Source organism: Pocillopora verrucosa, chromosome 8, assembly GCF_036669915.1.
Source record: "Pocillopora verrucosa isolate sample1 chromosome 8, ASM3666991v2, whole genome shotgun sequence".
Taxonomy (NCBI): domain Eukaryota; kingdom Metazoa; phylum Cnidaria; class Anthozoa; order Scleractinia; family Pocilloporidae; genus Pocillopora; species Pocillopora verrucosa.
Window position 1 is genome coordinate 18,639,549 of NC_089319.1, and position 27,845 is coordinate 18,667,393.

At 38.0% G+C, this 27,845-nt stretch overlaps 3 protein-coding genes and 1 pseudogene across 3 annotated transcripts; 3 read left to right on the forward strand and 1 right to left on the reverse strand.

Annotated features, from left to right (window-relative positions):
- The first annotated feature begins 1,149 nt into the window (after positions 1-1,149).
- On the forward strand, positions 1,150-3,745 carry LOC136283035 (fibrinogen-like protein A). Its single transcript, XM_066171197.1, has 4 exons — positions 1,150-1,187; positions 1,706-1,970; positions 2,888-3,026; positions 3,129-3,745. The coding sequence occupies exons 1-4, from the start codon at positions 1,150-1,152 to the stop codon at positions 3,743-3,745; spliced, it is 1,059 nt and encodes a 352-aa protein (XP_066027294.1).
- Positions 3,746-5,825: 2,080 nt separating this feature from the next.
- Positions 5,826-9,383, reverse strand: LOC136283078 (endonuclease III-like protein 1; annotated as a pseudogene).
- Positions 9,384-13,097: 3,714 nt separating this feature from the next.
- LOC136283036 (fibrinogen-like protein A) lies at positions 13,098-15,078 on the forward strand. The gene is made up of 3 exons (XM_066171198.1): positions 13,098-13,328; positions 14,224-14,362; positions 14,462-15,078. Exons 1-3 carry the CDS (start codon positions 13,098-13,100, stop codon positions 15,076-15,078), a joined length of 987 nt encoding a protein of 328 aa, XP_066027295.1.
- Positions 15,079-19,460: 4,382 nt separating this feature from the next.
- Positions 19,461-22,780, forward strand: LOC136283038 (fibrinogen-like protein 1). The gene is made up of 4 exons (XM_066171199.1): positions 19,461-19,614; positions 20,957-21,168; positions 21,925-22,063; positions 22,164-22,780. Exons 1-4 carry the CDS (start codon positions 19,470-19,472, stop codon positions 22,778-22,780), a joined length of 1,113 nt encoding a protein of 370 aa, XP_066027296.1. The 5' UTR covers positions 19,461-19,469.
- Positions 22,781-27,845: the final 5,065 nt, after the last annotated feature.

Below are 27,845 nucleotides of genomic sequence, written 5' to 3' on the forward strand. Positions count from 1 at the left end.
TTTAAATTCTAGACTACTGAACCCTTGGGTAATTATTTGCAAGATAAAAGCACCACAAAACCCAGAAAACTGTTAAGTTAATTAATTCCATGGCAATTGAAAAAAGAGAATGCTATAATTAGCGCACGAACTGGTTCAGTCAGTGAACGAATGTCGTGAAATGTTATCAATGTCTTCCTCAGAAAACCTTGCACACTTACTTTCCCCCCTTAAACCGTTCCATCTTTCTTCAATAGAAATAGAAGAGAATCCTTACTGAGTGTTTCAAGTTTTGAAGCTGATCGAGCTTTCAATATTAAATGTTATTCGCCAATCTCTTGCTAAGTTTCTTAAACCCTAACACATAAACAAACTGTGGATGAGAAATATTTTCACTCGTAAATTATTCATTTTCAAGTCGACACACTAGCGACTAATTGAGGTCAAAGCTTTCTTATCACGACTTTATCTTGATCGTGAACTAATGCAAAAGGCGAGTGGAAGTAACTTGAAAACAATGCAGCGACTCACTTTACTCTTCCATTCTCAGTTTCTCCTGTGCTGGAAGTTTGCAACTCCCTCAGCTCAAAGTCTAACAGGAACGTCAAACCCTGGTCGGTTGTCTTGTTTAAGAAGATCTGAAAATCCTGAAAAAGGTAAAGCTTGCATTTAACACTTACTTTGCGCATTGCAAATAATGGCAAAAATAGATCTTAGACCACACAAAGAATAGAAAACTTGACGCAGAACCAATGTGAACCGAGAAGATTTGTTGAGACTATTTAAATAGTGGGGTTGAAGGTAACGTAATCGTGGTGCGCTGACTTTAATTCATCAGTTACAACACAAGCAAATTTTCGTATTTTAGTGAAAAAGACTATAATACCGAGTCGCGAGTCGAAGCACTTCAACTAGCAAAGCATTCAGTAATCTTTCTCTTAACGTGAGCTGGTTTCAAGCTGTCAAATTCGGCTTTTCGTGTCGTGCATTCATCCCTGATATCGCTTCGCTTGTAGCTGTAATGGAATAAAGTTAACTTCTCTCGAAAATCTCAGAGATAAACTCTTTTCATTTGTATGGTCTCTTTTAGTAATGATGGAATTTTATTCTCCTTCAAATGGAACTACTTCAAGTTAACGTGTTACAGACACGATCAAACTAGAGTAAACCATGACCAACAAAGACGATGAGGATGAAAAGGAAGACCAGTGATAAAATCGTCTGATGAGTTGGAATATTAATTATAGGGGTTTCCAGAATTAAGAACCAACAACTTTGAAGCCTTGTGTATTCGCTTGTTGTGTATCGAAGAGTTGCGAACAGCCTAAGATAGAACTGGCCGGAAATTTAAGAAAACCGAGACTGAGTAATTTACAAAACGTGTCAAAAATGATTCCATGTAAAAATATGTTAACATTTAAGCAATACTTTCACTTCCTGTCAGTTTTCAGACGCAAAAACTCACACAAGATGTTAGGAAAACACAGGGAAAAGTTGTAAATCACGACCCGAAGGTGCATGATTACCAACGTTCCAAGTGCACTGACGCCTAAAGAAAATGATAGAAAGTGCGCTTTATAGCTTTTAAAAATGGAGCCCTGAGTTTACTAGTACAATGAACGATAGGCTTTCGACCAATCAAAGTGTTCCTAATATCTTATAAATTTTTATGATTTTCATCAAGTCGTAATATCCTCTTGATTTCTCTCTTTTTGTTTTATGTAAGATATATCTTGAAGAAAACTCTCATATACGACGATATGTCTGCATCTGTTCTAGGCTACACTCTGGTTAATCACGTGATTGCTACGCACACTGTCACGTGCCCGATAGACTGCATGTGGGAATGCCTACGGGACGCACGCTGTCGATCGTTTAATTATGCAAACTCAGGGAAAACATGTGAATTAAGTGACCAATCAAAAGCGACAGCCCCAAATAACTTTGTTTTAAGAAAAGGCATCACTTACTACGAGCCAACGACACAGATGGTGAGTTGTAGAAATTTACAGATCAGTTAGAAACTTAATCATCTCTGCTCAACCTACCAAGCGCAAGAACCTTTGAGGTCTTCGGTTTTTCAAATTCCATCTTCTAAGCAAGGTGGTATCAAAGTCGTATCGAGAGGTCAAATAAATGCCTTTATCCCAGAGAACGGTATGGCTGCCTAAAACTGAACATGCACACAAAGCAGCATTTTTAAGACCTTCATTTCTAGCCCGAAACACAGTAAGTTGAAATGTGGTGGAACTCAGTGGGCGGGAGTACAATTCAGGCAGCAATCGAGCGAATTTTTGATATTACGAGCAGGAATGAAAACTTTGATTTACACATGCGCACATGAATGGATTCATATGGCAAAAGTTCAAGTCGTAAGTCTAAATACTGTACGAAATATCCAATGCTCAATGCACTTCAGAAATTTTTTTCCATTTTGACTGGCTAACATTTGCTGAGTGCTAATAATTGGACAGGTGAAATAAAAAAATTTGGACATGAAACAGTCGATCAAACCGCAAATAAGAGCTGTTTTATTGATAAAAGAACCACTCATACTCGAGCATTTTGTTATTGACACAATTGCTGTCATTAAATGCCCATTTTCTAAAAGGAAATCCCGGGTAAATATAATTCGCTCAAATAGAGACAAAATTGTTGGGTCGATATACACCGGAAACGAAATTTTATTAGAAGGAAAACAGGAGAGGAAAAAATGAATTCCTACTCAAAACTTTGAAAATATCAAACGTCTATACTCGTTTTGAATTAAGGGTACAGACCACCATCAAAGAGAAACGTTAGCTCTAAGAACGAGAATGTATTTCAACCTAATGAGGCATTGTCATGGTAAGTTTCGCCTTATAAAAGGATGAAAGTACATTTAACCATTCTTCCCATTTTCTCTCAGGGAGGAAATGGACCTGGTTGCGCCTCGGCTTCATGTCAAAATGGTGGAACATGTGTTGACGCGTGTTGGAATCCCCGGATGTTCACGTGTGAATGTCGACAGGATTATAAAGGAGTGTATTGCGAAAAGCACAGCGGAGGTGGGTAACTCGTGACTAAATTGAACAAAAGAACACTCAAATTTGCGATAATTTCCTTTCAGCAACAAGTCTCATATTCTGTTTCTTTTGTTCCATGTACAGTGAGAAGCTGTCAGCAGCTGAAAATCCTGGGAGCGAATCAGAATGGCATTTATAAAATCAACCCAGATGGTCAAGGGGTCATAAACGTGTACTGTGACCAAACCACAGATGGAGGTGGGTGGACTGTGGTTCAGAGACGTTCCCGTCCATACAAGCAAAGCTTTAGACGAACGTGGGTAGAGTATCGAGTAGGCTTTGGCGACTTGTCCAAAGAATTCTGGCTTGGAAACGACAACTTGCACCGAATCGCCTCTTCAGACAGCATTCTTCGAATAGATCTGCACCGAACCAACGGCCAAAAGGGATATGCCAAATATGGTGGGTTTCGGGTAGCTGACGAAACAGAAAAGTATCGATGCGACATGACTTCGTACGAAGGAAACATCGGAAATGGGTTTTATGGTAATACAGATCCTAAATCGAACATTCGAGGGATGAAATTCGGCACACCAGACCAAGATAATGACAACCACCCTGGCAAGTGTTTTCCTAATGGTGCATGGTGGGCAAACCAATGTGGCGAGGTTAATCTTAATTCAAGGAATGGTCCGGAATGGCGTCCTTGGGCTTTTCACCCTGACGTCAATCTTTCTGAGATGAAAGTAAGGCATAACTGAACAAAACTGCTATGGTCAAGATACGTCACCTTCAGGGATGTAAGGAACTCGACGAAGAGATCTGGGCACTAATTAAAGTAGCCTTCATAGAATTTGCAATTACAACTCAAGTTGTCATGTAACGCCCGGTGCTGCGTGGTGTTACAACCAAAAACAGCAGCGAAGGTGACTGAAATCCATTGATATATTATTAGCATAATAATATATTGACACATAATTTAGTCTAGCACTAGGTTTTAAATATCGACATGAAATCGCTTTCTTCAACTTGAAATGAAATGTGAAACCTTTCCTTCCAATGGTGATGTTCCATTAGCACCCCACGAACAGATGTCACACATTATAAACAGACCATCATGTCTAATCCTGTTTCAAGACACCAAGAGACCAAAACAAAGTGAAGCGATCAAAAGCAAACCTTGAAGTAACAGGCCAACTCCATGTTTCAAAAATTGTTATTTACAAATGGTCGGGTTTTATAGCCGTGTTAGTGAAAAAGGCTTTTACTTTCTTGAAATAAAAATAATAAAAAAGTGTTTGTAAAATAAAGCCTTCGCAACTTCCCTGAACTTTTAAGCATGTCTTTATATCGTAGTAATTTAATAGCCCACGAATATGTAACAAGTGCGACGCCAATTGCCATCGATGCTGGAAGTATGTACATACAAAAAGCACATTTCCTGAAGGACTGTTAAAACTATCCGTAAAAGAGGCCAGTATGTTACTTTACAGACTTAATTACCACAGTCGTTAGAGAAAGTATTGTCGAGCAAAAAAAAAAATTAGACAAAAAAAGAAAGTATTGTAAGTTAGATATGGAAGGGGGGAGGGCTTCTCCTCCAGGGTTCTATCTGTTTTCCCTCAAGGTTCATGTTGGAGAGGACTGGGAAACAGGTTGACATCGCGATTTCACATTCAGCCCAAGGATTTAAGCGATCGAGTTTAAAATCCCAAAAACCCACACCATCTTATAATGATCCCCCATTGTTGAAAATAACACATCATAAGGGTTGATCAGTAGTTCGTTCTGCTAGTCATTATACGACGACAAAAAAAAAAAAAAAAGACGGCAACACATTCTTAAAATCTCTCATTTCTAAAAGCAAACAAAATCTACAAATCAGTAGCTATCAATACTGTAGAAAATCGATTAATTCATATCCTTGGCGTAATAAAACAAATTTCACGCATCTGAGATCGCGATTCTTTTCCTAATAGTGCAGGTCTCACTGCACTCACCCTGTCGTCCATTAACATCAGTAGCACGTACCAAGAAGTGGTACTTATTACAGGGTGATAACTGAGTCAGAATGCAAGCCATAGGAAGCGTCAACGCCTTGACGACTCCAATCCTCTTCCACTGGTGAGGGTTCTCCGTTCTGCCGCCGTCCTAAAGGGCAAACAGTTGCTAGTTCATTATAGGCGCGTGTCTTTCCTCAAGAGCCATGTACCACGACAAAACGATACCGCTTGGAGCCACCTTCTGGAGACATTAGGTTTCGGCTGGAGATACTGGGGGATGTTGCCCTGAACCCGGCGGTAGACCCTGTTGGGTAGGCTGTCTTATATATACTTGTGAATAGCTTTGCGAGGCGAATAGCAAAAGGATAAAAGGAGTTTGAGTAGCCAATCAGAGCGCGCCTTCATTGCCATCCACCGTTTAAAGTATAAACTAATTTCTAAATCAAATTCAATGGCAGATCTCTCCCTTCAAGGAAGGGATGCCACTTATAAAACATTTTTCAACATTTTTTTGTTCCCTAGGTCTCACAGTCTGGAACCAGTCTTGAGACATGATTTGAGGACCAATGCTAACCTTTTTTAAATTTTAATCCAGGTTTCCTTACTGCTTTGTTAAAAAGCCTTTTTTGGATAATTTTCTTTATTTTTTAAAAGGCATCCAATCATCAAATCGTAGACAAAACAAATGATAATGAATTTTCTTCTATAGCTTTAACCCTATAACTCACAAGATCTGATTATTAATTTCCTCCTCTACCTGCTTAACATTTCCTTGTAAATTAGTTGCGAGAATTTGGTGTTAGATCAAGATAACAACTTCTACCTTCTCATTACCTGTTTGCTGGATAGTGCACAGATATTGTAAGGAGAAGTTACATGTGAATCACTTCTGGGAGTTAAAAGGTTAAGATCTGATATGAGATTTCACACTAAACATGAGGTTACCTGAACCCAGCTTTGAACAACGTGGCCCAAGGATAAAGACAAGGACAGCCTTAGTTAAAGTAAAACTCAATTCCCCCTTAGTGTCCTTTCCATCCTTTCTGGGTGAAAGTTTCTTCTTAGTTTCCTCCTCAGCTTTTCCTCTGCTCCTTCTTCGACCTTCAGGACAGATCTTGGAGTTAAGACAGAACTCGCACATTGGACTTACAGGAACACATGTCTGTTGACCAAATCCAACCAACAATACATTCAGTTCATCCCACTCCTCTCTGAGAAAACAGAAAAAGAATTCACTAATTTAGTCTCTGAAACCATACACTCTAATTATTTAATTGTTGGTTATTGGTAAACAGCATATGATAGTCAAGGTTTGCTATGCATCTAGAGAACCTTCAAAAAGTCCTTAAAAATTTCCTTTTTCCATTACAGTCCTTAAGAGTCAAGAAGGACCAAAAGCCTGTTTATTTCAGAATATTTGTAAAAGTTGTTTGGAACTTGCACAATATCTGGGTCTCTAAAATGCGGCAGTAGTGAAAAGGCTTTGGCAGGGAAGGAGCAAAATACCTGGTGAAGAGAATTTGCATAACTTGGTATCATTCAAAATCACTTTTACCTTGGAAGCCAGCTTTCTACAGCAATTCTAGTTTCTTCCAGCAGTTTAGTAGGTTTTTTGACCCATCAGTCTGTTAGAAATTCTATGAACATGACTATCAACTCCAATTCCAGTCACTTGTCCCCAAGCCATGTCCATGGTAATATACGCCATTTTTGGGCCCACACCTGGAAGTTTGACCAGCTCTTCTACTGTTGGTGGAATGTCTCCATTGTAATTCTCAGCACAAATTTTAGTAGCATTCTTGATGTAATCAGCTTTTTTCTACAATCAAAGCATAATTATAATAAGTACCCTGGGAAATACTCTATGTTGTACCAAGCCATAGTTCACATTGGTAGGATAAGTTTAACCCTTTAACTCCCAAGATCTGATTGCTAATTCTCCCTTCTAACTGCTACACATATCCTTGTAAATTAGTTACAAGAAGTTGTTGTTAGATCAAGACAACAATTTCTACCTGATAAATTTGAATATTCTTAATACTTTTTTGCTGAATAATGTAAGGATATTATTGGGAGAAGTTTTATATTGATCACCTCTGGAAGTTAAAGGGTTACAAGTTAAGAATGAAGTTCAGTGTCATAGATTTTGAACCATTTTTGTTGCTTCTTTTTCTAATTTCAGACTTCTGCAAGTCATTTTTTCAACAAGGGGGAGGGAGGAAGGGGACTCAGAGGGTTCTATGGAGGATATATAAACCAATCTACCCCTCTTTGTAGGTGAAAATAAAATAAATGAAAATAATAAAACAACTTGGTATAGCCCCCTTGATTCAGTAACATGCTAATATCAGATCCCCCTGAACCCTGTTTAACACGACTGATGATGAAAAAATTATTATCAGTAGCTACTCTAAAAAGTCCTACTAGTAAGTTATAAAAAAATGTTCACAACTTTTATTCAATAAGGGGAGAGAAGGCCTTCAGACTATTTTGCAAGCTGCTTTCCTAGTGGGTAAATTTTGTCAAAATCAAGTTTCTAACTAACATAAAAATTTACTCACCTTCCAGAAGCCAACAGGGTAGATAAGTTCACCAATTTTGCTTGTTGATGTTGTGAGAATGTTCTCTATTGTTAACCCATAAGCCTTTAACTTTTCCATTGCAGCAAAAGTAACTTGGTCTTTTGTTTGACTTGACAGCATGAGGGAGATAAGTACTTGATATCAGACTGTCTGCAAAAGTGAGGAGAGATGAACCATTGATACTAGACTGTCTTAACCCTCTTTTCCCTAAGAGTGACTGGCTTCTAATTTCTCCTAACAGTTTTACCCTTGCATCAAATACTTAAAATCATGAGAATAAAGTAAATGATGTCCAATTCTAGAAGCTCCTGATTGTCAAACAAATTCTCCTAGTAAATTCCAGATAGTATGCAGCATAGTTTTCATTGTCTGTGATAGGACAATGGTAGAATTATACAAATATTTGTAAGCACCCTCTTTCTTCTGAACAAACTCTTCAGTTGAGTCTGATGATGTGGCAAGCTTAATCAGCAGACTTTGTTTTCTGATTAGAAGGGAAATTTCAACCCTATATGAATGGTAAGATTTCTGACTGGCTACTCTTTAACCCTTTCCACCCTAACATCAGTATGCATATTCTCCACACTGTTCTTTATACATTTCCTAAGGTGCTGACAAGGAGAATTTGTTTGCCAATCAAAAGGTTTCTTTCCTGGTGACCATTTCCTTAATTCTCATGACCTTAATGAGTGATTCAGGAGTGATATTGTAGGGAGAAATTAGATGTTACTCATCCTTTGGGTTTAAAGGGTTAAATGGGAAATTTAAGAATGGTTGCCAGGATGAGGGTGTATCCTTACAGCTTTTATCCCAGTAGCTCATGCATGAAGATCTCTATTGTTGCAAGTAAGAAAAAAAGAACAAAATCATCACAAAAATTTGACAAATAAACATCGGTAAGGCAAGATCTCTGAAAATAGACTGGCCCAGTTGTCCAGGTTCTAATGAGGAGGCTTCAACCTCACCTCAGGCTGCAGAGTATGGCAGATCTTCATGCTGTGCAGTGATTTTGGCATGCAATTGACTTTTAAATGGGAACTTGTGCATGCATTGCCATACTCTGCAAACTGATCCTCACCCACCTTAACCCTTTGACACCTAAGAGTGACTGACATCTAATTTCTTATTACACCATCACCCCTGAATCACACATCAACATCACAGTAGTTGTTGAACTTTTTGTAATAATTTATCTTGTCAATAAATCAAATGAAAAGTGGTATGCAATCATTTGCTGAAGGTAAATTAATGTGTTGCAATTGAACAAGCAAAAAGTGGTAAAATTTATACTCAGCCCCCATTCTACATCATACATTCAGTTCTTGGATAGAGAAAACAATGAAAAAAACAATACATTGCCATTGGGAAAACAGATTTGTTTTACAATAGTATGGGGCTGTGCAGAAATTTTACCCAAACGTTTCTACTTCTCATAAATAAGCTTAGTTGGCTCAGAGGAGACCATTGTGTCGGCTTCCCTTACCCCACCCCACTGGATCGCCAATTTTATCTCCTCTCACCTCTGGTTACTGGCTCTCATCAGCTGCCTTCTCGCATCCTTGTGAATCAACTGGGGCATCGCGTGTTTTTCTCATTTCACGAATATTAACAAGCTGCTCTCTCCAGTTCAGAGGCTGCCAAGTTGAACCTTGTGTTTGTGCCGTGGATGTGTCTTTTTTACGCTTTTTGGCCGCAACATCTTCAGGTTTGGTTCCTTTTAGTTCGTTGACAAAGCTGCGATTGCTTCTCTAACCGCCGAGCGTGTTTGTCTTTCTTTCACTCATCCTGGAAATCCGTGAAAACAAACTGATCATATGTTTGAATCGTCAGTCTCCCCTGCATCTGCATTTACCAGTATTATTAAATTGTGAACAGTCCTCCCCGTTCTCGCCATGGAACGCTGATTTTGGCGGGAAAGTGATGTCACTCGACCAGCTGATTACGTAATTAGTCACCACGTAAAAGCCAGAGATCTGCCGAAGAATAAAACTGCTTCCCTATTAGCACATCCTCTCCATTTAATTTTCTCCACACTGAACCCAAAAGAACAAAGAATAAGCATCAACAAGAGAATATAAACTTTACAATCTCTTGTTTGGCATCAGATAACATCTGATGAAATTTTACTGAAAATTTTGAGCTTAAGAAGTGTTCATGATTAAAATTTACACGAACTTGAGTGGCAAACACGAGAATAATGAAACATCAAAATTTTACCTTATTAAAACAACAAAGTAAATCAATGGTTTTAACAGAAAACTCATGTCACTTACCTTTAGATGGGGCGGTTTAGATGAAATGAATGAGATTGGGAGGGAGTCCTCCTTAGATCGTGATTTAATGATGTTGACGAGAAGATTGAACTGCTTTAAACCTTAGTTTCTACATGTTCGTCCGATTCAGTTAAATAGTGACTGAAAAAAGTAAGTTAAAAAAAAAGGCTAACTACACGAGATATAAAATTTTTAATCATTCTTCTATGGCGCTTTGATTTGTCTTTTCTCTTCCCCAGTGTTAACTCCAAAGGTCTTTGTCCTTCTCACTGTAAATAATTTCTTATGGAGTTCAAAAGTCAAAATAGGTATTGTTTTCTTCCGTGTTAGGACGAGGCATTTGCACATTTGTCTCACCCGATAAATACTAAATAATTTATGTAAAAAGCTGTCTAACCTTATTTCTTCAAACTTTAATATAAAAGCACAGTTTTTATTTATTTGTAAGTTTTTCCTTCTAAAAAGGTTTTTTTTTATGCTGAGATTGCGTTTTAAGCGATGTTTAGTCGATCGGTAGAATGTTAACGTTATTCCTGAAGGAACAGGACGAATCATCAAGCTCGTGATTTGGAGTTTGCTTGCAGTTTGAAAGCAATCAGCATTTATTTCACAAGGATTCAAATTTAGGTTTAGCGTCCTTTAGCGCCTTTGTGTATTTATGTATAAAGAGAATATACCCCTTACAGATTATATGCGATGCGTATGTTGCGGGTCAGTATTGTTCCGACCTGAATTCATGTTACGTGCGTTCTTTAGCGCCTTCGCGCATTTGTAGATAAAGGTTTAAAATAAATACCCCATATAGTCTCTACAATTCTTACATTGCAGGTCAGTACCTTTTCGCATCAGGACTTCAAATTTATACGTATATCTCGCCTGGTAAGTGCTTAATAATTTATGTAGACGAGAGCTGACTCACGTTCTCTCTTTAAATTTTAATAAAAGCAGAATCTTATTCATATGTAGTTTTTCTTTTGAAAATTTGTACGCTAAGCTTTCGTTTTGAACGATGTTTACCTGATCGCTTAAGTGTTATTCCTGAAAGTAGACAAAGTAAGGTCAGGACTTAAACTCTTCAGATATTGATAAGAGGTTACACAACGGGCATATTACCTCAAAATGCTTAACCCTTTAACTCCCACAAGTGACTAACATGTAACTTCTCCCTATAACATCCATACATTACCCGCCAACATGTAATGAGAATACTCAAGCTTATCATGTGGAAGTTAATAGTTCTGATCTTACACCAAATTCTCGTGACTTGTTTACTAGGAAATGTGTAGCAGCTAGAGGGGAGAATTAACAATCAGATCTTGGGAGTTAAAGGGTTAATATAGCTGCGGACTGAACCCATAATAAAGATTAGATACGGCAAAACCTTCATGTTGAGTCTATGTGGATGCAATCGGTTTTTATCTAATTTTATCTAGTTTTAATTAAGTTCTATCTTTATCCAGTTTCAAATTCTAGACTACTATTATTTAGTTTTAAATTCTAGACTACTATTATTTAGTTTTAAATTCTAGACTACTGAACCCTTGGGTAATTATTTGCAAGATAAAAGTACCACAAAACACAGAAAACTGTTAAGTTAATTAATTCCATGGCAATTGAAAAAAGAGAATGCTATAATTAGCGCACGAACTGGTTCAGTCAGTGAACGAATGTCGTGATATGTTATCAATGTCTTCCTAAGAAAACCTTGCACACTTACTTTCCCCCCTTAAACCGTTCCATCTTTCTTCAATAGAAATAGAAGAGAATCCTTACTGAGTATTTCAAGTTTTGAAGTTGATCGAGCTTTAAACAATAAATGTTATTCGCCAATCTCCTGCTAAGTTTCTTAAACCCTAACACATAAACAAACTGTGGATGAGAGTTATTTTCACTCGTAAATTATTCATTTTCAAGTCGACACACTAGCGACTAATTGAGGTCAAAGCTTCTTTATCACGACTTTATCTTGATCGTGAACTAATGCAAAAGCCGAGTGGAAGAAACTTGAAAACAATGCAGCGACTCACTTTACTCTTCCATTCTCAGTTTCTCTTGTGCTGGAAGTTTGCAACTCCCTCAGCTCAAAGTCTAACAGGAACGTCGAACCCTGGTCGGTTATCTTGTTCAAGAAGATCTGAACATCCTGAAAAAGGTAAAGCTTGATTTAAACACTTACTTTGCGCACTACAAATAATGGCAAAAATAGATCTTAGACACAAATGTAGAAAACTTGACGTAGAACCAATGTGAACCGAGAAGATTTGTTGAGGTTATTTAACTGAATAGTAGAGTTGAAGGTAATGTAATCGTGATGCGCTGACTTTAATTCATCAGTTACAACACAAACAAATTTTCGTATTTTAGCGAAAAACACTTTAATACCGAGTCGCGAGTCGAAGCACTTCAACTAGCAAAGCATTCAGTTATCTTTCTCTTAACGTGAGCTCGTTTCAAGCTGTCAAATTCGGCTTTTCGTGTCGTGCATTCCTCTCTGACATCGCTTTGCTTGTAGCTGTAATGGAATAAAGTTAACTTCTCTCGAAAATCTTAGAGATAAACTCTTTTCATTTGTATGGTCACTTTTAGTGATGATGGAATTTTATTCTCCTTCAAATGGAACTACTTCAAGTTAACGTGTTACAGACACGATCAAACTAGAGTGAACCATGACCAACAAGGACGATGAGGATGAAAAGGAAGACCAGAGATAAAATCGTCTGATGAGTGGGAATCTTAATTATAGGGGTTTCCAGAATTAAGAACCAACAATTTTGAAGCCTTGTGTATTCGCTTGTTGTGTATCGAAGAGTTGCGAACAGCCTAAGATAGAACTGGCCGGAAATTTACGAAAACCTAGACTGAGTAATTTTCAAAACATGTCAAAAATGATTCCATGTAAAAATATGTTAACATCTAAGCAATATTTTCACTTTCTGTCGGTTTTCAGACGCAAAAACTCACACGGGATGTTAGGACAACACAGGGAAAAGTTGTAAATCACGACCCGAAGGTGCATGATTACTAACGTTCCAAGTGCACCAACGCCTGAAAAATGATAGAAAGTGCCCTTTCTAGTTTTTAAAAATGGAGCCCTGAGTTTACTAGTACAATGAACGATAGGCTTTCGATCAATCAAAGTGTTCCTAATATCTAATAAATGTTTACGATTTTCATCAAGTCGTCAATGTCCTCTTGATTTCTCTCTTTTTGTTTTATGTAAGATATATCTTAAAGAAAACTCTCATATATGACGATATGTTTGCATCTGTTCCAGGCTACACTCTGGTTAATCACGTGATTGCTACCCACACTGTCACGTGCCCGATAGACTGTACGTGGGAATGCCTACGGGATGCACGCTGTCGATCGTTTAATTATGCAAACTCAGGGAAAACATGTGAATTAAGTGACCAATCAAAAGCGACAGCCCCAAATAACTTTGTTTTAAGAAAAGGCATCACTTACTACGAGTCAACGACACAGATGGTGAGTTATAGAAATTTACAGATCAGTTAGAAACTTAATCATCTCTGCTCAACCTGCCAAGCGCAAGAACCTTTGAGGTCTTCGGTTTTTCAAATTCCATCTTCTGAGCAAGGTGGTATCAAAGTCGTATCGAGAGGTCAAATAAATGCCTTTATCTCAGAGAACGGTAGGGCTGCCTAAAACTGAACATGCACACAAAGCAGCGTTTGTAAGACCTTCATTTCTAGCCCGAAACACAGTAAGTTGAAATGTGGTGGAACTCAGTGGGCGGGAGTACAATTCAGGCAGCAATCGCGCGAATGAGTTGAAATTACGAGCAGGAATGAAAACTTTGATTTACACATGCGCACATGAATTGATTCATATAGCAAAAGTTCAACTCGTAAGTCTGAATATTGTACGAAATATCCAATGCTCAATGCACTTCAGAAATTTTTTTCCATTTTGACTGGCTAACATTTGCTGAGTGCTAATAATTGGACAGGTGAAATCAAACAATTTGGACATGAAACAGTCAATCAAACTGCAAATAAGAGCTGTTTTATTAATAAAAGAACCACTCATACTCGAGCATTTTATTATTGACGCAATTGCTGTGATTAAATGCCCATTTTCTAAAAGGAAATCCCGGGTAAATATAATTCGCTCAAATAGAGACAAAATTGTTGGGTCGATATACACCGGAAACGAAATTTTATTTGAAGGAAAACAGGAGAGGAAAAAATGAATTCCTACTCAAAACTTTGGAAATATCAAACATCTATACTCATTTTGAAAGAGAAACGTTAGCTCTAAGAACGAGAATATATTTCAACCTGATAAGGTATTGTCATGGTAAGTTTCGCCTTATAAAAGGATGAAAGTACGTTTAACCATTCTTCCCATTTTCACCCAGGGAGGAAATAGACCTGTTTGCACCTCGGCTTCATGTCAAAATGGTGGAACATGTGTTGACGCGTGTTGGAATCCCCGGATGTTCACGTGTGAATGTCGACAGGATTATAAAGGAGTGTATTGCGAAAAGCACAGCGGAGGTGGGTAACTCGTGACTAAATAGAAGAGAACACTTAAATTTGCGATAATTTCCTTTCAGCAACAAGTCTCATATTACGTTTCCTTTGTTCCACGTACAGTGAGAAGCTGTCAGCAGCTGAAAACCCTGGGAGCGAATCAGAATGGCATTTATAAAATCAACCCAGATGGTCAAGGGGTCATAAACGTGTACTGTGACCAAACCACAGATGGAGGTGGGTGGACTGTGGTTCAGAGACGTTCCCATCCATACGAGCAAAGCTTTGAACGAACGTGGGTAGAGTATCGAGTAGGCTTTGGCGACTTGTCCAAAGAATTCTGGCTTGGAAACGACAACTTGCACCGAATCGCCTCTTCAGACAGCATTCTTCGAATAGATCTGCACCGAACCAACGGCCAAAAGGGATATGCCAAATATGGTGGGTTTCGGGTCGCTGACGAAACAGAAAAGTATCGATGCGACATGAGTTCGTACGAAGGAAACATCGGAAATGGGTTTTATGGAAATACAGATCCTAAATCGAACATCCAAGGGATGAAATTCGGCACACCAGACCAAGATAATGACAACTCCCTTGGAAAGTGTTTTCCTACTGGTGCATGGTGGGCAAACCAATGTGGCGAGGTTAATCTTAATGCAAAGGGTGGTCCATTCTGGCGTCCTTGGGCTAAAAGCCCTGACCTAAATCTCTCTGAGATGAAAGTAAGGCATAACTGAACAAAACTGCTGTAGTCACCATACGTCGCCTTCAGGGATTCAAGGAACTTGACGAAGAGATCTGGGCACTAACTAATGTAGCCTTCATAGAATTTGCAATGGAAACTCAAGTTGTCATGTAACGCCCGGTGCTGCGTGGCGTTACGACCAAAAACAGCTGCGAAGGTGACTGGAATCCATTGATATATTATTAGCATAATAATACATTGACACATAATTTAGTCTAGCACTAGGTTTTAAATACCGACATGAAATCGCTTTCTTCAACTTGAAGTGAAATGTGAAACCTTTCCTTCCAATGGTGATGTTTCATTAGCACCCCACGAACAGATGTCACACATTATAAACAGACCATCATGTCTAATCCTGTTTCAAGACACCAAGAGACCAAAACAAAGTGAAGCGATCAAAAGCAAACCTTGAAGTCACAGGCCAACCACATGTTTCAAAAACTGTTATTTACAAATGGTCTGGTTTTATAGCCCTGTTAGTGAAAAAGGCTTTTACTTTCTTGAAAATAAAAATCATGAAAAAGTGTAAAATAAAACCTTCGCAACTTCCCTGAACTTCTAAGCATGTCTTTATATCATAGTAATTTAATAGCCCACGAATATGTAACAAGTGCAACGCCAATTGTTGCCAACGATATTGGAAGTATGTACATAAAAAAAGCACATTTCCTGAAGGACTGTTAAAACTATCCGTAAAAGAGGCCAGTTTGTTACTTTACAGACAAAGTTACCATAGTCGTTAGAGAAAGGCAAAATAAAAGTAATTTTAAACCGAATTGTTTTGAGGGGCGTCGGAATATTTTGGCTGCTAAATCCTCCGCGAACCCGATCTCCTCCCTTCAAAATATTGTCGAGCAAAACAAATATTAGACAAAAACAAAAAGTATTGCAAGTTAGATGTTCACGAATGGAAGAACTGAAAGATTTCACTCAACGAAGTTCGGGGGAGCTTTCTATGACTTAAAAAAAAAAAAAGAAATGTAAGGGGAGAGGGCCTCCTCTCCAGGGTTCTATCTGTTTTCTCTCAAGGTTCATGCTGGAGAGGACTGAGAAAGAGGTTGAGGTCGCGATTTCACATTCAGCCTAAGGATTTAAGCGTTCGAGTTTAAAATCCCAACACCCACACAATCTCATACTGATCCCCTATTTTTGAAAATAACACATCAAAAGGGTTGATCAATAGTTAAACGCTCGTTCTACCTGTCATTATACGACGACAAAAAAAAAACGACGGCAACACATTCTTAAAATCTCTTATTTCTAAAAGCAAACAAAATCTACAAAACAGTAACCATCAATACTGTAGAAAATCGATTAATTCATATCTTTGGCGTAATAAAACAAATTTCACGCATCTGAGATCGCCATTCTTCCCTCCAGAAGTAAAAGATATAAATACGTTTGGCTTCAGCGGCGTATAACAACGGCAAGGAAGACATATATTAAATTTCGATTCACAAATACTCCAAGTTCAGTACTATACAGATTGTCTATCATTGATTGCCGTTATATTCTTGGGGTATAAATCTAACTTGAAGACTCCACACTAAGTTTTTTATATGTAAGTATCATTTGTGCCGATAGGGAGCTGTACAAGACAGTTTCTGTTTTTGCCAAAGATGATTCACTTAAACGTAATAGTGCAAGCCTCACTGCACTCACCTTGTGGTCCATTAACATCAGTAGCACGTACCAAGAAGTGGTTCTTATTGCCGGGTGATAACTGAGTCAGAGTGCAAGTCATAGGAAGCGGCAACGCCTTGACGACTCCAATCTTCTTCCACTTATTATCGATATACGCGGCCAAATAGAAAATCGGCCTCTTCAAAACACACGCTCAGCGGGCCGCAAAAGACTGACAGCGGGCTGCTAATGCATTATCAGCCCTACAGCTGACTGGTTCTTGCTTCATCATCCGATGGATTTTAACCAATTAGAGTAAGCCTAGTGTTGACGCGGGAAAACCATTCATTTGCGAAACTCCGGTTTTGAACTGCAGTTTTTTCAGTCGTCGAATCGTCTTCGAGCGAAAATAATGATAATAATAGGCATCAACAAGAGAATAGAAACTTTACAATCTCTTGTTTGGCATCAAATATCGTCTGATGAAATTTTACTGAAAATTTTGAGCTTAAGAAGTGTTCATTATTAAAATTTACACGAACTTGAGTGGCAAACATGAAAATAATGAAACATCAAAAAAACAACAAACTAAATCAATGGTTTTAAAAGAAAATAATTAACGTTTAGATGGGGCGGTTTAGATGAAATGAATGAGATTGGAAGGGAGTCCTCCTTAGATCATGATTTAATGATAATTGACAAGAAGATTGCGCTGTTTTAAACCTTAGTTTCTACATGTTCGTCCGATTCAGTTAAATAGTGACTGAAAAAATAAGTTAAAAAAGGGCTAACTACACGATATAACTTTTTCCATCAATCTCCTATGGCGCTTTGATTTGTCTTTTCTCTTCCCCAGTGTTAACTCCAAAGGTCTTTGTCCATCTCGCTGTAAATAATTTATTATGGAGTTCAAAAGTCAAAATAGGTATTGTTTTCTTCCGTGTTAGGATGAGGCATTTGCACATATGTCTCACCCGGTATATACTAAATAATTTATGTAGAGAGCTGTCTCACCTTATTTCTTCAAACTTTAATATAAAAGCACAATTTTTATCTATTTGTAAGTTTTTCCTTCTAAAAGTTTTATTTATGCTAAGATTTTAAGCGATGTTTAGTCGATCGGTAGGATGTTAATGTTATTCCTGAAGGAACAGGACGAATCATCAAGCTCATAATTTGGAGTTTGCGTACAGTTTGGAAGTAATCAGTATTTATTTCACAAGGATTCAAATTGAGGTTTAGCGTCCTTTAGCGCCTTTGCGTATTTATGTATAAAGAGAATATACCCCTTACAGACTATACAATTCGTACGTTGCGGGTCAGTATTATTCCGATATTTATCCGATCGTAATAACGTTATTCCTGAACCCAAGCAGGAAGAAGCACCAAGCTCAGGATGTAAACTTTTTATTGCTGAGAGGTTACGTAGCAGGTGAATCAAAGAGAATGCCTAATAAACTAACTTTTAACCTCAGTATGCTTAATATAGCTGGGAACTTGACGTGCAATAACGAACAGTTTCCCAAGGACCGTCATGTTTTGGTCCCCCGTCTGCTTGCTTTGATGTTTATTTAAAGTAGCGCCTTCGCGCATTTATAGATAAGGGTTAAAAATAAATACCCCATACAGTCTCTACAATTATTACATTGCGGGTCAGTACCTTTTCGCATCGGGACTTCAAATTTATATGTATATCTCGCCTGGCAAATACTTAATAATTTATGTAGAGGAGAGCTGACTCATGTTATTTCTTTAAATTTAATAAAAGTAGAATTTTATTTATATGTAGTTTTTCTTTTGAAAATTTGTACGCTCAGTGCTTGCGTTTTGAACGATCGCGTAAGTGTTATTCCTGAAAGTAGACAAAGTAAGGTCAGGACTTAAACTCTTCAGAGATTGATAAGAGGTTACATAACGCGCGGATTACCTCAAAATGCTTTACCCTTTAACTCTCATAAGTGACTAACATGTAACTTCTCCCTATAACATCCATACATTATCCGCCAACATGTAATGAGAATACTCAAGCTTATCATGTGGAAGTTAATAGTCTTGATCTTACACCAAATTCTCGTGACTTGTTCACTAGGAAATGTGTAGCAGCTAGAGGGGAGAATTTACAATCAGATCTTGGGAGTTCAAGGGTCAACATAGCTGCGAACTGAACCCACAATAAAGATCAGATAAAACCTTCATGTTTTGTCTATATAGATGCAATCGGTTTTTTTCTGATTTTGTCTAGTTTTAATTAAATTCTATCTTCATCTAGTCTTCTGTTATTTAGTTTTAAATTCTAGACTTCTGAACCCTTGGGTAAATATTTCCAGGATAAAAGCACCACAAAACCCAGAAAACCGTTGAGTTAATTAATTCCATGGCAATTGAAAAGAAAAGAATGCTCTAATTAGCGCACGAACAAGTTCAGTCAGTGAACCAATGTCGTGAAATGTTATCAATGTCTTCCTCAGAAAAAATTGCTCACTTATTTTCCCCCCTTAAACCGTTTAATCTTTCTTCAGTAGAAATAGAAGAGAATCCTTACTAAGTGTTTCAGATTTTGAAGTTGATCGAGCTTTCAATAATTAATGTTATTCGCCAGTCTCCTGCTAAGTTTCTGGAACCTAACACAAAAACAAACTGTGGATGAGAATTATTTTCACTCGAAAATTATTCATTTTCAAGTTGACGCAACTTAGTTCACGACTTTATTTTGATCGTGAACTAATGCAAAAGCCGAGTGGAAGTAACTTGAAAACGATGCAGCGACTCACTTTACTCTTCCATTCTCAGTTTCTCTTGTGCTGGAAGTTTGCAACTCCCTCAGCTCAACATCTAACAGGAACGTCGAATCCTGGTCGGTTGTCTTGTTTAAGATACGGAAGATTCGAAAATCCTGCAAAAGGTAAAGCTTCACTTGAACAAGAAATCTGTGCATTCTAGATAATCGCAAAAAAAATATCTTAGACGACCGTGATGAAGAAGAGAAAACTTGACGCAGAACCAGTGTAAACCAAGTAGATTTGTTGAGACTATTTAAATAGTAGGGTGGAAGGTAATGTAATCGTGGTGCGCTGTGGTGCATCAGTTACAACACAAGCAAATCTTCATATTTTAGCGAAAAACACTTAAATACCGAGTCTCGAGTCGAAGCACTTAAACTATCAAAGTATTCAGCCATTTTTCTCTTAACGTGGGTAAGTTTCAAGCTGTCAAATTCGGCTTTTCGTGTCGTGCATTCCTCTCTAGTATCGCTTCGCTTGTAGCTGTAATGGAATAAAGTTAACTTCGTGAATGAAAGTGATCCTCGCAGTAATGTGCACTACTTAGGCAGTTCGCTAGAAAATCTTAGAGATAAACTCTTTTCACCTGTATGGCCACTTTTAGTAATGATGGAATTTTATTCACCTTCGAACGGAACTACTTCAAGTTAACTTGTTCTAGACACGATCAAACTAGAGTAAACCATGGCCAACAAGGACGATGAGGATGAAAAATGAGGACCCGTGATCGAATTCGCTGTGATTTGAGTAAAAAATCAAATCCCTATTTGACGTCATCTATGATCTATTTCTGAACAGACGCACGGCAACTTGGAATCTATTTGTTTTATATAATAAAGAATTAAAACAAGTTTTAATGATAAAGTAAATGGTTTGAACCCAGAAGTATCAGTAGTTCGTGTAGTGTGATCGTCCGGGTGAGTGTAGTTCTGAGAGGACTGTTGTTGGTCACTTTATAGACGTTTCGACTATCTGTGCGGTAGTCATCTTCAGAGTCAAGTGAAGAGTAGTTGTCAGTCGATGATGTTACAAAGTCTGGTCTTTTGAACGTGATTGGTCTGTTTAGCCGTGATGTGATTGGCTGGAAGACTTGTGTAGAGTTTGTTAACAGTCATTGGTCGGTTTCGATCCGTCTGTTTGTCGGTCTGTTTGTCGGTTTGTTCACGTCGTTAAGGAGTCGTTTGTAAGGTGCTGGTAACTGTTGACATCTGTTGAGAGGCGTCTGTTCTAAGTTAGTAAACCAGCTTTCCAGAGTCAGTCGTTGAAAACAGTTTGTACTGTAGTCACCAACAACAGTTATTTTCAGAACTACACTCACCCGGACGATCACACTATACGAACTAAGTTTTAATGATGTCGTCATCTATACGTCTGTCCTCCAATAGATCATAAGTGAGGACCAATTAGAATGTGTGCATAACTGAGCTTATTATATAAATGAAGATACGTTTACATCTGTTCTAGGCTATAGTTTGGTTAATCACGTGATTGCAACACACACCGTCACGTGCCCGATGGACTGCACGTGGAAATGCCTACGGGACGCACGCTGTCAATCGTTTAATTACGCAAACTCAGGGAAAACATGTGAATTAAGCGACCAATCAAAGGCGACAGCCCCAAGTGACTTTGTTTTAAGAAAAGGCATCACTTACTACGAGCCCACAACACAGATGGTGAGTCATAGAAATTTACAGATCAGTTAGAAACTTAATCATCAGTGTTCAACCTGCTAAGCGCAAGAACCTTTGAAGTCTTCGGTTTTTCAAATTCCATCTTCTGAGCAAGGTGGTGTCAAAGTCGTATCGAGAGGTCAAATAAATGCCTCTAATTTTAAATTACGAGCAGGAATGAAAACTTTAATTTAAACATGCGCACATGAATTGATTCATATTGCAAAAGTTCAGGTCGTAAGTCTAAACAATGTAAGAAATATCCAATGCTCAATGCACTTTCATTTTCACTGGCTAACATTTGCTAAGTGCTTATAATTGGATAGATGAAATCAAACAGTTTGGACAGGAAACAGTCAATCAAGCCGCAAATAAGAGTTGTTTTACTGACAAAAGTACCACTCATACTTTAAAATTTTGTTATTGACACAACTGATGTCATAAAATGCCTATTTTCTAAAAGGAAATCCCGGGTTAATATAATTTGCTAAAATAGAGACAAAATTGTTGGTCGATATACACCGGAAACGAAATTTCATTTGAAGGAAAACAGGAGAGGGAAAGATGAATTCCTATTCAAAACTTTGGAAATAGCAAACGTCTATACTCATCTTGAATTAAGGGTACAGACCACCATCAAAGAAAAACGTTAGCTCTAAGAACGAGAATGTATTTCAACCTGATAAGGTATTGTCATGGTAAGTTTCGCCTTATAAAAGGATGAAAGTACATTTAACCATTCTTCCCATTTTCTCTCAGGAAGGAAATGGACCTGGTTGCGCCTCGGCTTCATGTCTAAATGGTGGAACATGTGTTGACGCGTGTTGGAATCCCCGAATGTTCACGTGTGTATGTCGACAGGATTATAAAGGAGTGTATTGCGAAAAGCACAGCGGAGGTGGGTAACTCGTGACTAAATAGAAGAGAAGAACACTTAAATTTGCGATAATTTCCTTTCAGCAACAAGTCCCATATTGTTTCCTTTGTTCCACGTACAGTGAGAAGCTGTCAGCAGCTGAAAACCCTGGGAGCGAATCACAATGGCATTTATAAAATCAACCCAGATGGTCAAGGGGTCATAAACGTGTACTGTGACCAAACCACAGATGGAGGTGGGTGGACTGTCGTTCAGAGACGTTCCCGTCCATACAAGCAAACCTTTGAACGAACGTGGGTAGAGTATCGAGTAGGCTTTGGCGACTTGTCCAAAGAATTCTGGCTTGGAAACGACAACTTGCACCGAATCGCCTCTTCCGACAGCATTCTTCGAATAGAGCTGCACCGAACCAACGGCAAAAAGGGATATGCCAAATATGGTGGGTTTCGGGTAGCTGACGAAACAGATAAGTATCGATGCGACATGAGTTCGTACGAAGGAAACATCGGAAATGGGTTTTATGGTAAGACAAATCCTAAATTGAACACTCGAGGGATGAGATTCGGCACACCAGACCAAGATAACGACAACTACTCTGGCAAGTGTTTTCCTCATGGTGGATGGTGGGCAAACCAGTGTGGTGAGGTTAATCCCAATGCAAGGCTTGGTCCATTCTGGTATCCTTGGGCTTCTTATTCTGACCTAAATTTCTCTGAGATGAAAGTGAGGCATAACTGAACAAAACTGCTATAATCACTATAGGTCAACTTCAGGATGCAAGGAACTCGACAAGGAGATCTGGGCATGAACTAATGTAGCCTTCACAGAGGATGGCAAAGGGTTTTTGAGTGACGCGTGATGGCCCCAAAATTTGTTGGGTGACGCGTGATTGTACCCAAATTATCCGCGTGATGCGGGGCCGGACATCACAATATGATGCGTGATTTGCTTTTTTTTACAAGCGCGTGACGCGTGATTTACAAGACTTACTAATCGGAGTTTTGTGATAATTGAACGCTCTTTGACCTAGAAGGGTATCAGACATTCAAAGGAAATAGAGTCCTGCCAAAAATCAATAAACCAGGGCAGCTGTGATACTGTCTTCTGGTCTTTTCCGTCCTTTGCTAAGCTTTGCTTGACCTTGGATGTCTTTGATCTTCGCGGTAGGTCCAAACAATCGTGACACAATAGGCATAAGTTAATAAAGTTAAAATTTGCACAAGGACTATGACCTTGTGTGTTAGTTTTGTCGATCTCGTGGTCGTGGTAGTGCGTGGGATCCAGAAGACCAGAAAGTCCACGGGTCGGTCCACGAATTCTACAGCTCGAAAGATAGCTAAATTAACAAAGTTCATACTAGTTCTCACGAGATAACCATTAAGCCACATAAGAGTTCAAAATACGACTACTGACTCCTTGAACAAAGACCTATGATGAATATGATGCCCAGACGAACACCTTAGATGTTAAAAAAATCAAGACTCTTCGTTTTTACTGTGTTCGATACTTGTAAAGTACGATTTGATATTGCGATATTGGACCGAGCGTACTTACTCCTTTTTGACGTGACGCGTGATTGGTTAAAAAAGTTATCCGTGATGCGTGATTTAATAGAAGAGCCATGTACCACGACAAAACGATACCGCTTGGAGCAACCGCTATGGAGACATTGTGTTTCGGAGGGGGGTCTTTAGTCTCTGTTGCTGGAGATACAGGGGAATGTTGCCCTGAACCTGGCGGTAGACCCTGTTAGGTAGGCTGTTGGGGTCTTATAGATAATTGTGAATAGCTTTGCAAGGCGAATAGCAAAGGATAATAAGAGTTTGAGTAGCCAATCAGAGCACGCCTTCATTGCCATCTACCATTTAAAGTATAAACTAATTTCTAAATCAAATTCAACGGCAGATCTCTCCCGTTAAGGAAGGGATGCCACTAACAAAACATTTTTGACACAAAAAGCACCTTGTTACCTAGGTCTCACAGTCTTTGATTTTGCTTCCATCTCGCCTTTTATCCATTGTATCATGAACCTGTACATTTATTTTACACAGTTGGAACCAGTCTTGAGACATGGTTTGAGAATCAATGCTAACCTGGGCTCAGTTGTTGGAAGGCTGATTAGTGCTAACCCAGGGTTAAATTTTAATTCAGGTTTCCTTACTGCTTTGTTAAAAAGCCTTTTTTGGATAATTTTCTTTATTCTTTTAAAGGCGTCCAATCATCAAATCGTAGACAAAACAAATTATAATGAATTTTCTTCTATAGCTTTAACCCTATAACTCTCAAGATCTGATTATTAATTTCCTCCTCTACCTGCTTAACATTTCCTTGTAAATTAATTGCAAGAATTTGGTGCTAGATCAAGATAACAACTTCTACCTTCTCATTACCTGTTTGCTGGATAGTGCACAGATATTGTAAGGAGAAGTTACATGTGAATCACTTCTGGGAGTTTGAGGGTTAAGATCTGATATCAGATTTCACACTAACCATGAGGCTACCTCAACCCAGCTTTGCACAACATGGCTCAGGGCTAAAGACAAGGACAGCCTAAGTTAAAGTAAAACTTAGTGTCCTTAGTGTCTTAGTGTCCTTTCTATCAATTCTGGGTGAAAGTTTCTTCTTAGTTTCCTCCTCAGCTTTTCCTCTGCTCCTTCTTCGACCTTCAGGACAGATCTTGGAGTTAAGACAGAACTCGCACATTGGACTTACAGGAACGCATTTCTGTTGACCAAATCCAAACAACAATACATTCAGTTCATCCCACTCCTCTCTGCAAAACAGAAAAAGAATTCATTAATTTAGTCTCTGAAACCATACACTCTAATTATTTAACTGTGGGTTATGGGTAAACAGCATATGATAGTCAAGGTTTGCTATGCATCTAGAGAACCTTCTCGAAACGTCAGCTTTTTTACCCTTTACGCGAGCCAATTTATGTTTTCAACTCAGTTGTTAACACTTCATTACCTTTTATAAGGAGAAGCTTCATATTGGTCACCTCTTGGAGTTAAAAGGTTACAAGTTAAAAAGGGAGTTCAGTGTCAGATTTTGAACCATTTTTGTTGTTTCTTTTTCTACTTCTAGACTTCTGCTAATGGCTTTTATAATAAAGGGGGGGGGGGACTCAGAGGGTTGTATGGAAGATATCAACCAATGTACCCCTTTTTGTAAGTGAAAAAGTGACAAGTGAAAATAATAAAACAACTTGGTATAGCCCCCTTGATTCAGTAACATGCTAATAAAAGACCCCCCTGAACCCTGTTTAACACAACTGATGATGGAAAATTTATCATCAGCAGCTACTCTAAAAAGCCCTACTAGTAAGTTTTTAAAAAATGTTCAAAATTTTTATTTAATAAGAGGAGAGAAGGCCTTCAGACTATTTTGCAAGTTGCTTTTCTAGTGAGTAAATTCTGTCAAAATCAAGTTTCTATCTAACATAAAAATTTACTCACCTTCCAGAAGCCAACAGGGTAAGTTCACCAATTTGGCTTGTTGATGTTGTAAGAATGTTCTCTATTGTTAACCCATAAGCCTTTAACTTTTCCATTACAGCAAAAGTAACTTGGTGTTTTGTTTGACTTGACAGCATGAGGGAGATAAGTACTTGATATCAGACTGTCAGCAAAAGTGATGAGAGATGAACCATTGATACTGCACTGTCTTAACCCTCTTTCTCCTAAGAGTGACTGGTTTCTAATTTCTCCTAACAGTTTCACCCTTGCATCAAATACTTAAAATCATGAAAATAAAGGAAATGATGTCCAATTCTAGAAGCTCCTGATTGTCTAACAAATTCTCCTCGTAAATTGCAGATGGTATGCGGCATAGTCAATAAGTTTTTTGATTTTGGCGGGAAAGTGATGTCACTCGACCAGCTGATTACGTAATTAGTCACCACATAAAAGCCGGAGATTTGCCTTAGAATAAAACTGATTCCTTATTAGAACATCCTCTCCACTGAATTTTCTCCACACTGAACCAAAAATAGCAAAGAATAGGCGTCAACAAGAGAATAGAAACTTTACAATCTCTTGTTTGGCATCAAATATCATCTGATGAAATTTTACTGTAGATTTTGAGCATAAGAGGTGTTCATGATTGAAATTTACACGAACTTGAGTGGCAAACACGAGAATAATGAAACATCAAAATTTTACCATATTAAAACAACAAACTAAATTAATGGTTTCAACAGAAAACCCATGTCACTTGCGTTTAGATGGGGCGGTTTAGATGAAATGAATGAGATTGGAAGGGAGTCCTCCTTAGGTCGTGATTTAATGATGTTGACAAGAAGATTGCACTGTTTTAAACCTTAGTTTCTACATGTTCGTCCGATTCAGTTAAATAGGAACTGAAAAAAGTAAGTTAAAAAAAGGCTAACTACACGAGATATAAATTTTTCCATCAATCTTCTATGGCGCTTTGATTTGTCTTTTCTCTTCCCCAGTGTTAACTCCAAAGGTCTTTGTCCGTCTCGCTGTAAATAATTTATTATGGAGTTCAAAAGTCAGGTGTTGTTTTCTTCCGTTTTAGGATGAGGCATTTGCACATATGTCTCACCCGGTAAATACTAAATAATTTATGTAGAGAGCTGTCTCACCTTATTTCTTCAAACTTTAATATAAAAGCACAATTTTAATTTATTTGTAAGCTTTTCCTTCTGAAAGTTTTTTTTTATGCTAAAATGTTTAGTCGATCGGTAGGATGTTAACGTTATTCCTGAAGGAACAGAACGAATCATCAAGCTCATGATTTGGAGTTTGCGTGCAGTTTGGAAGCAATCAGTATTTATTTCATAAGGATTCAAATTTAGGTTTAGCGTTCTTTAGCGCCTTTGCGTATTTATGTCTAAAGAGAATATACCCCTTACGGACTATACAATGCGTACGTTGCGGGTCAGTGTTGATCCGACTTGAATTCACGTTACGTGCGTTCTTTAGGGCCTTCGCGCATTTATAGATTAAGGTTAAAAATAAATACCCAAAACAGTCTCTACAATTCTTACATTGCGGGTCAGTACTTTTTCGCATCAGGACTTCAAATTTATTCGTATATCTCGCCTTGTAAGTACTTAATAATTCATGTAGACGAGAGCTGACTCACGTTATTTCTTTAAATTTTTAATAAAAGCAGAATTTTATTTATATGTAGTTTTTCTTTTGAAAATTTGTACGCTAAGCTTTCTTTTTGAACGATGTTTACCTGATCGCTTAAGTGTCATTCCTGAAAGTAGACAAAGTAAGGTCAGGACTTAAACTCTTCAGAGATTGATAAGAGGTTATGTAACGCGCGGATTACCTCAAAATGCTTTACCCTTTAACTCTTATAAGTGACTAACATGTAACTTCTCCCTATAACATCCATACATTGTCCGCCAACATGTAATAAGAATACTCAAGCTTATCATGTGGAAGTTAATAGTCTTGATCTTACACCAAATTCTCGTGACTTGTATACTAGCAAATGTGTAGCAGCTAGAGGGGAGAATTAACAATCAGATCTTGGGAGTTTAAGGGTCAACATAGCTGCAAACTGAACCCACAATAAATATCAGATAAAACCTTCATATTTTGTCTATGTTTTGTAACATGGTCAATCTGTTTTTATCTAATTTTATCTAGTTTTAACTAAATTCTACCTTTATCTAATTTCAAATTCTAGACTTCTATTATTTAGTTTTAAATTCTAGACTACTGAACCCTTGGGTAATTATTTCCAGGATAAAAGCACCACAAAACCCAGAAACTGTTAAGTTAATTAATTCATGGCAATTGAGAAAAAAGAGAATGCTATA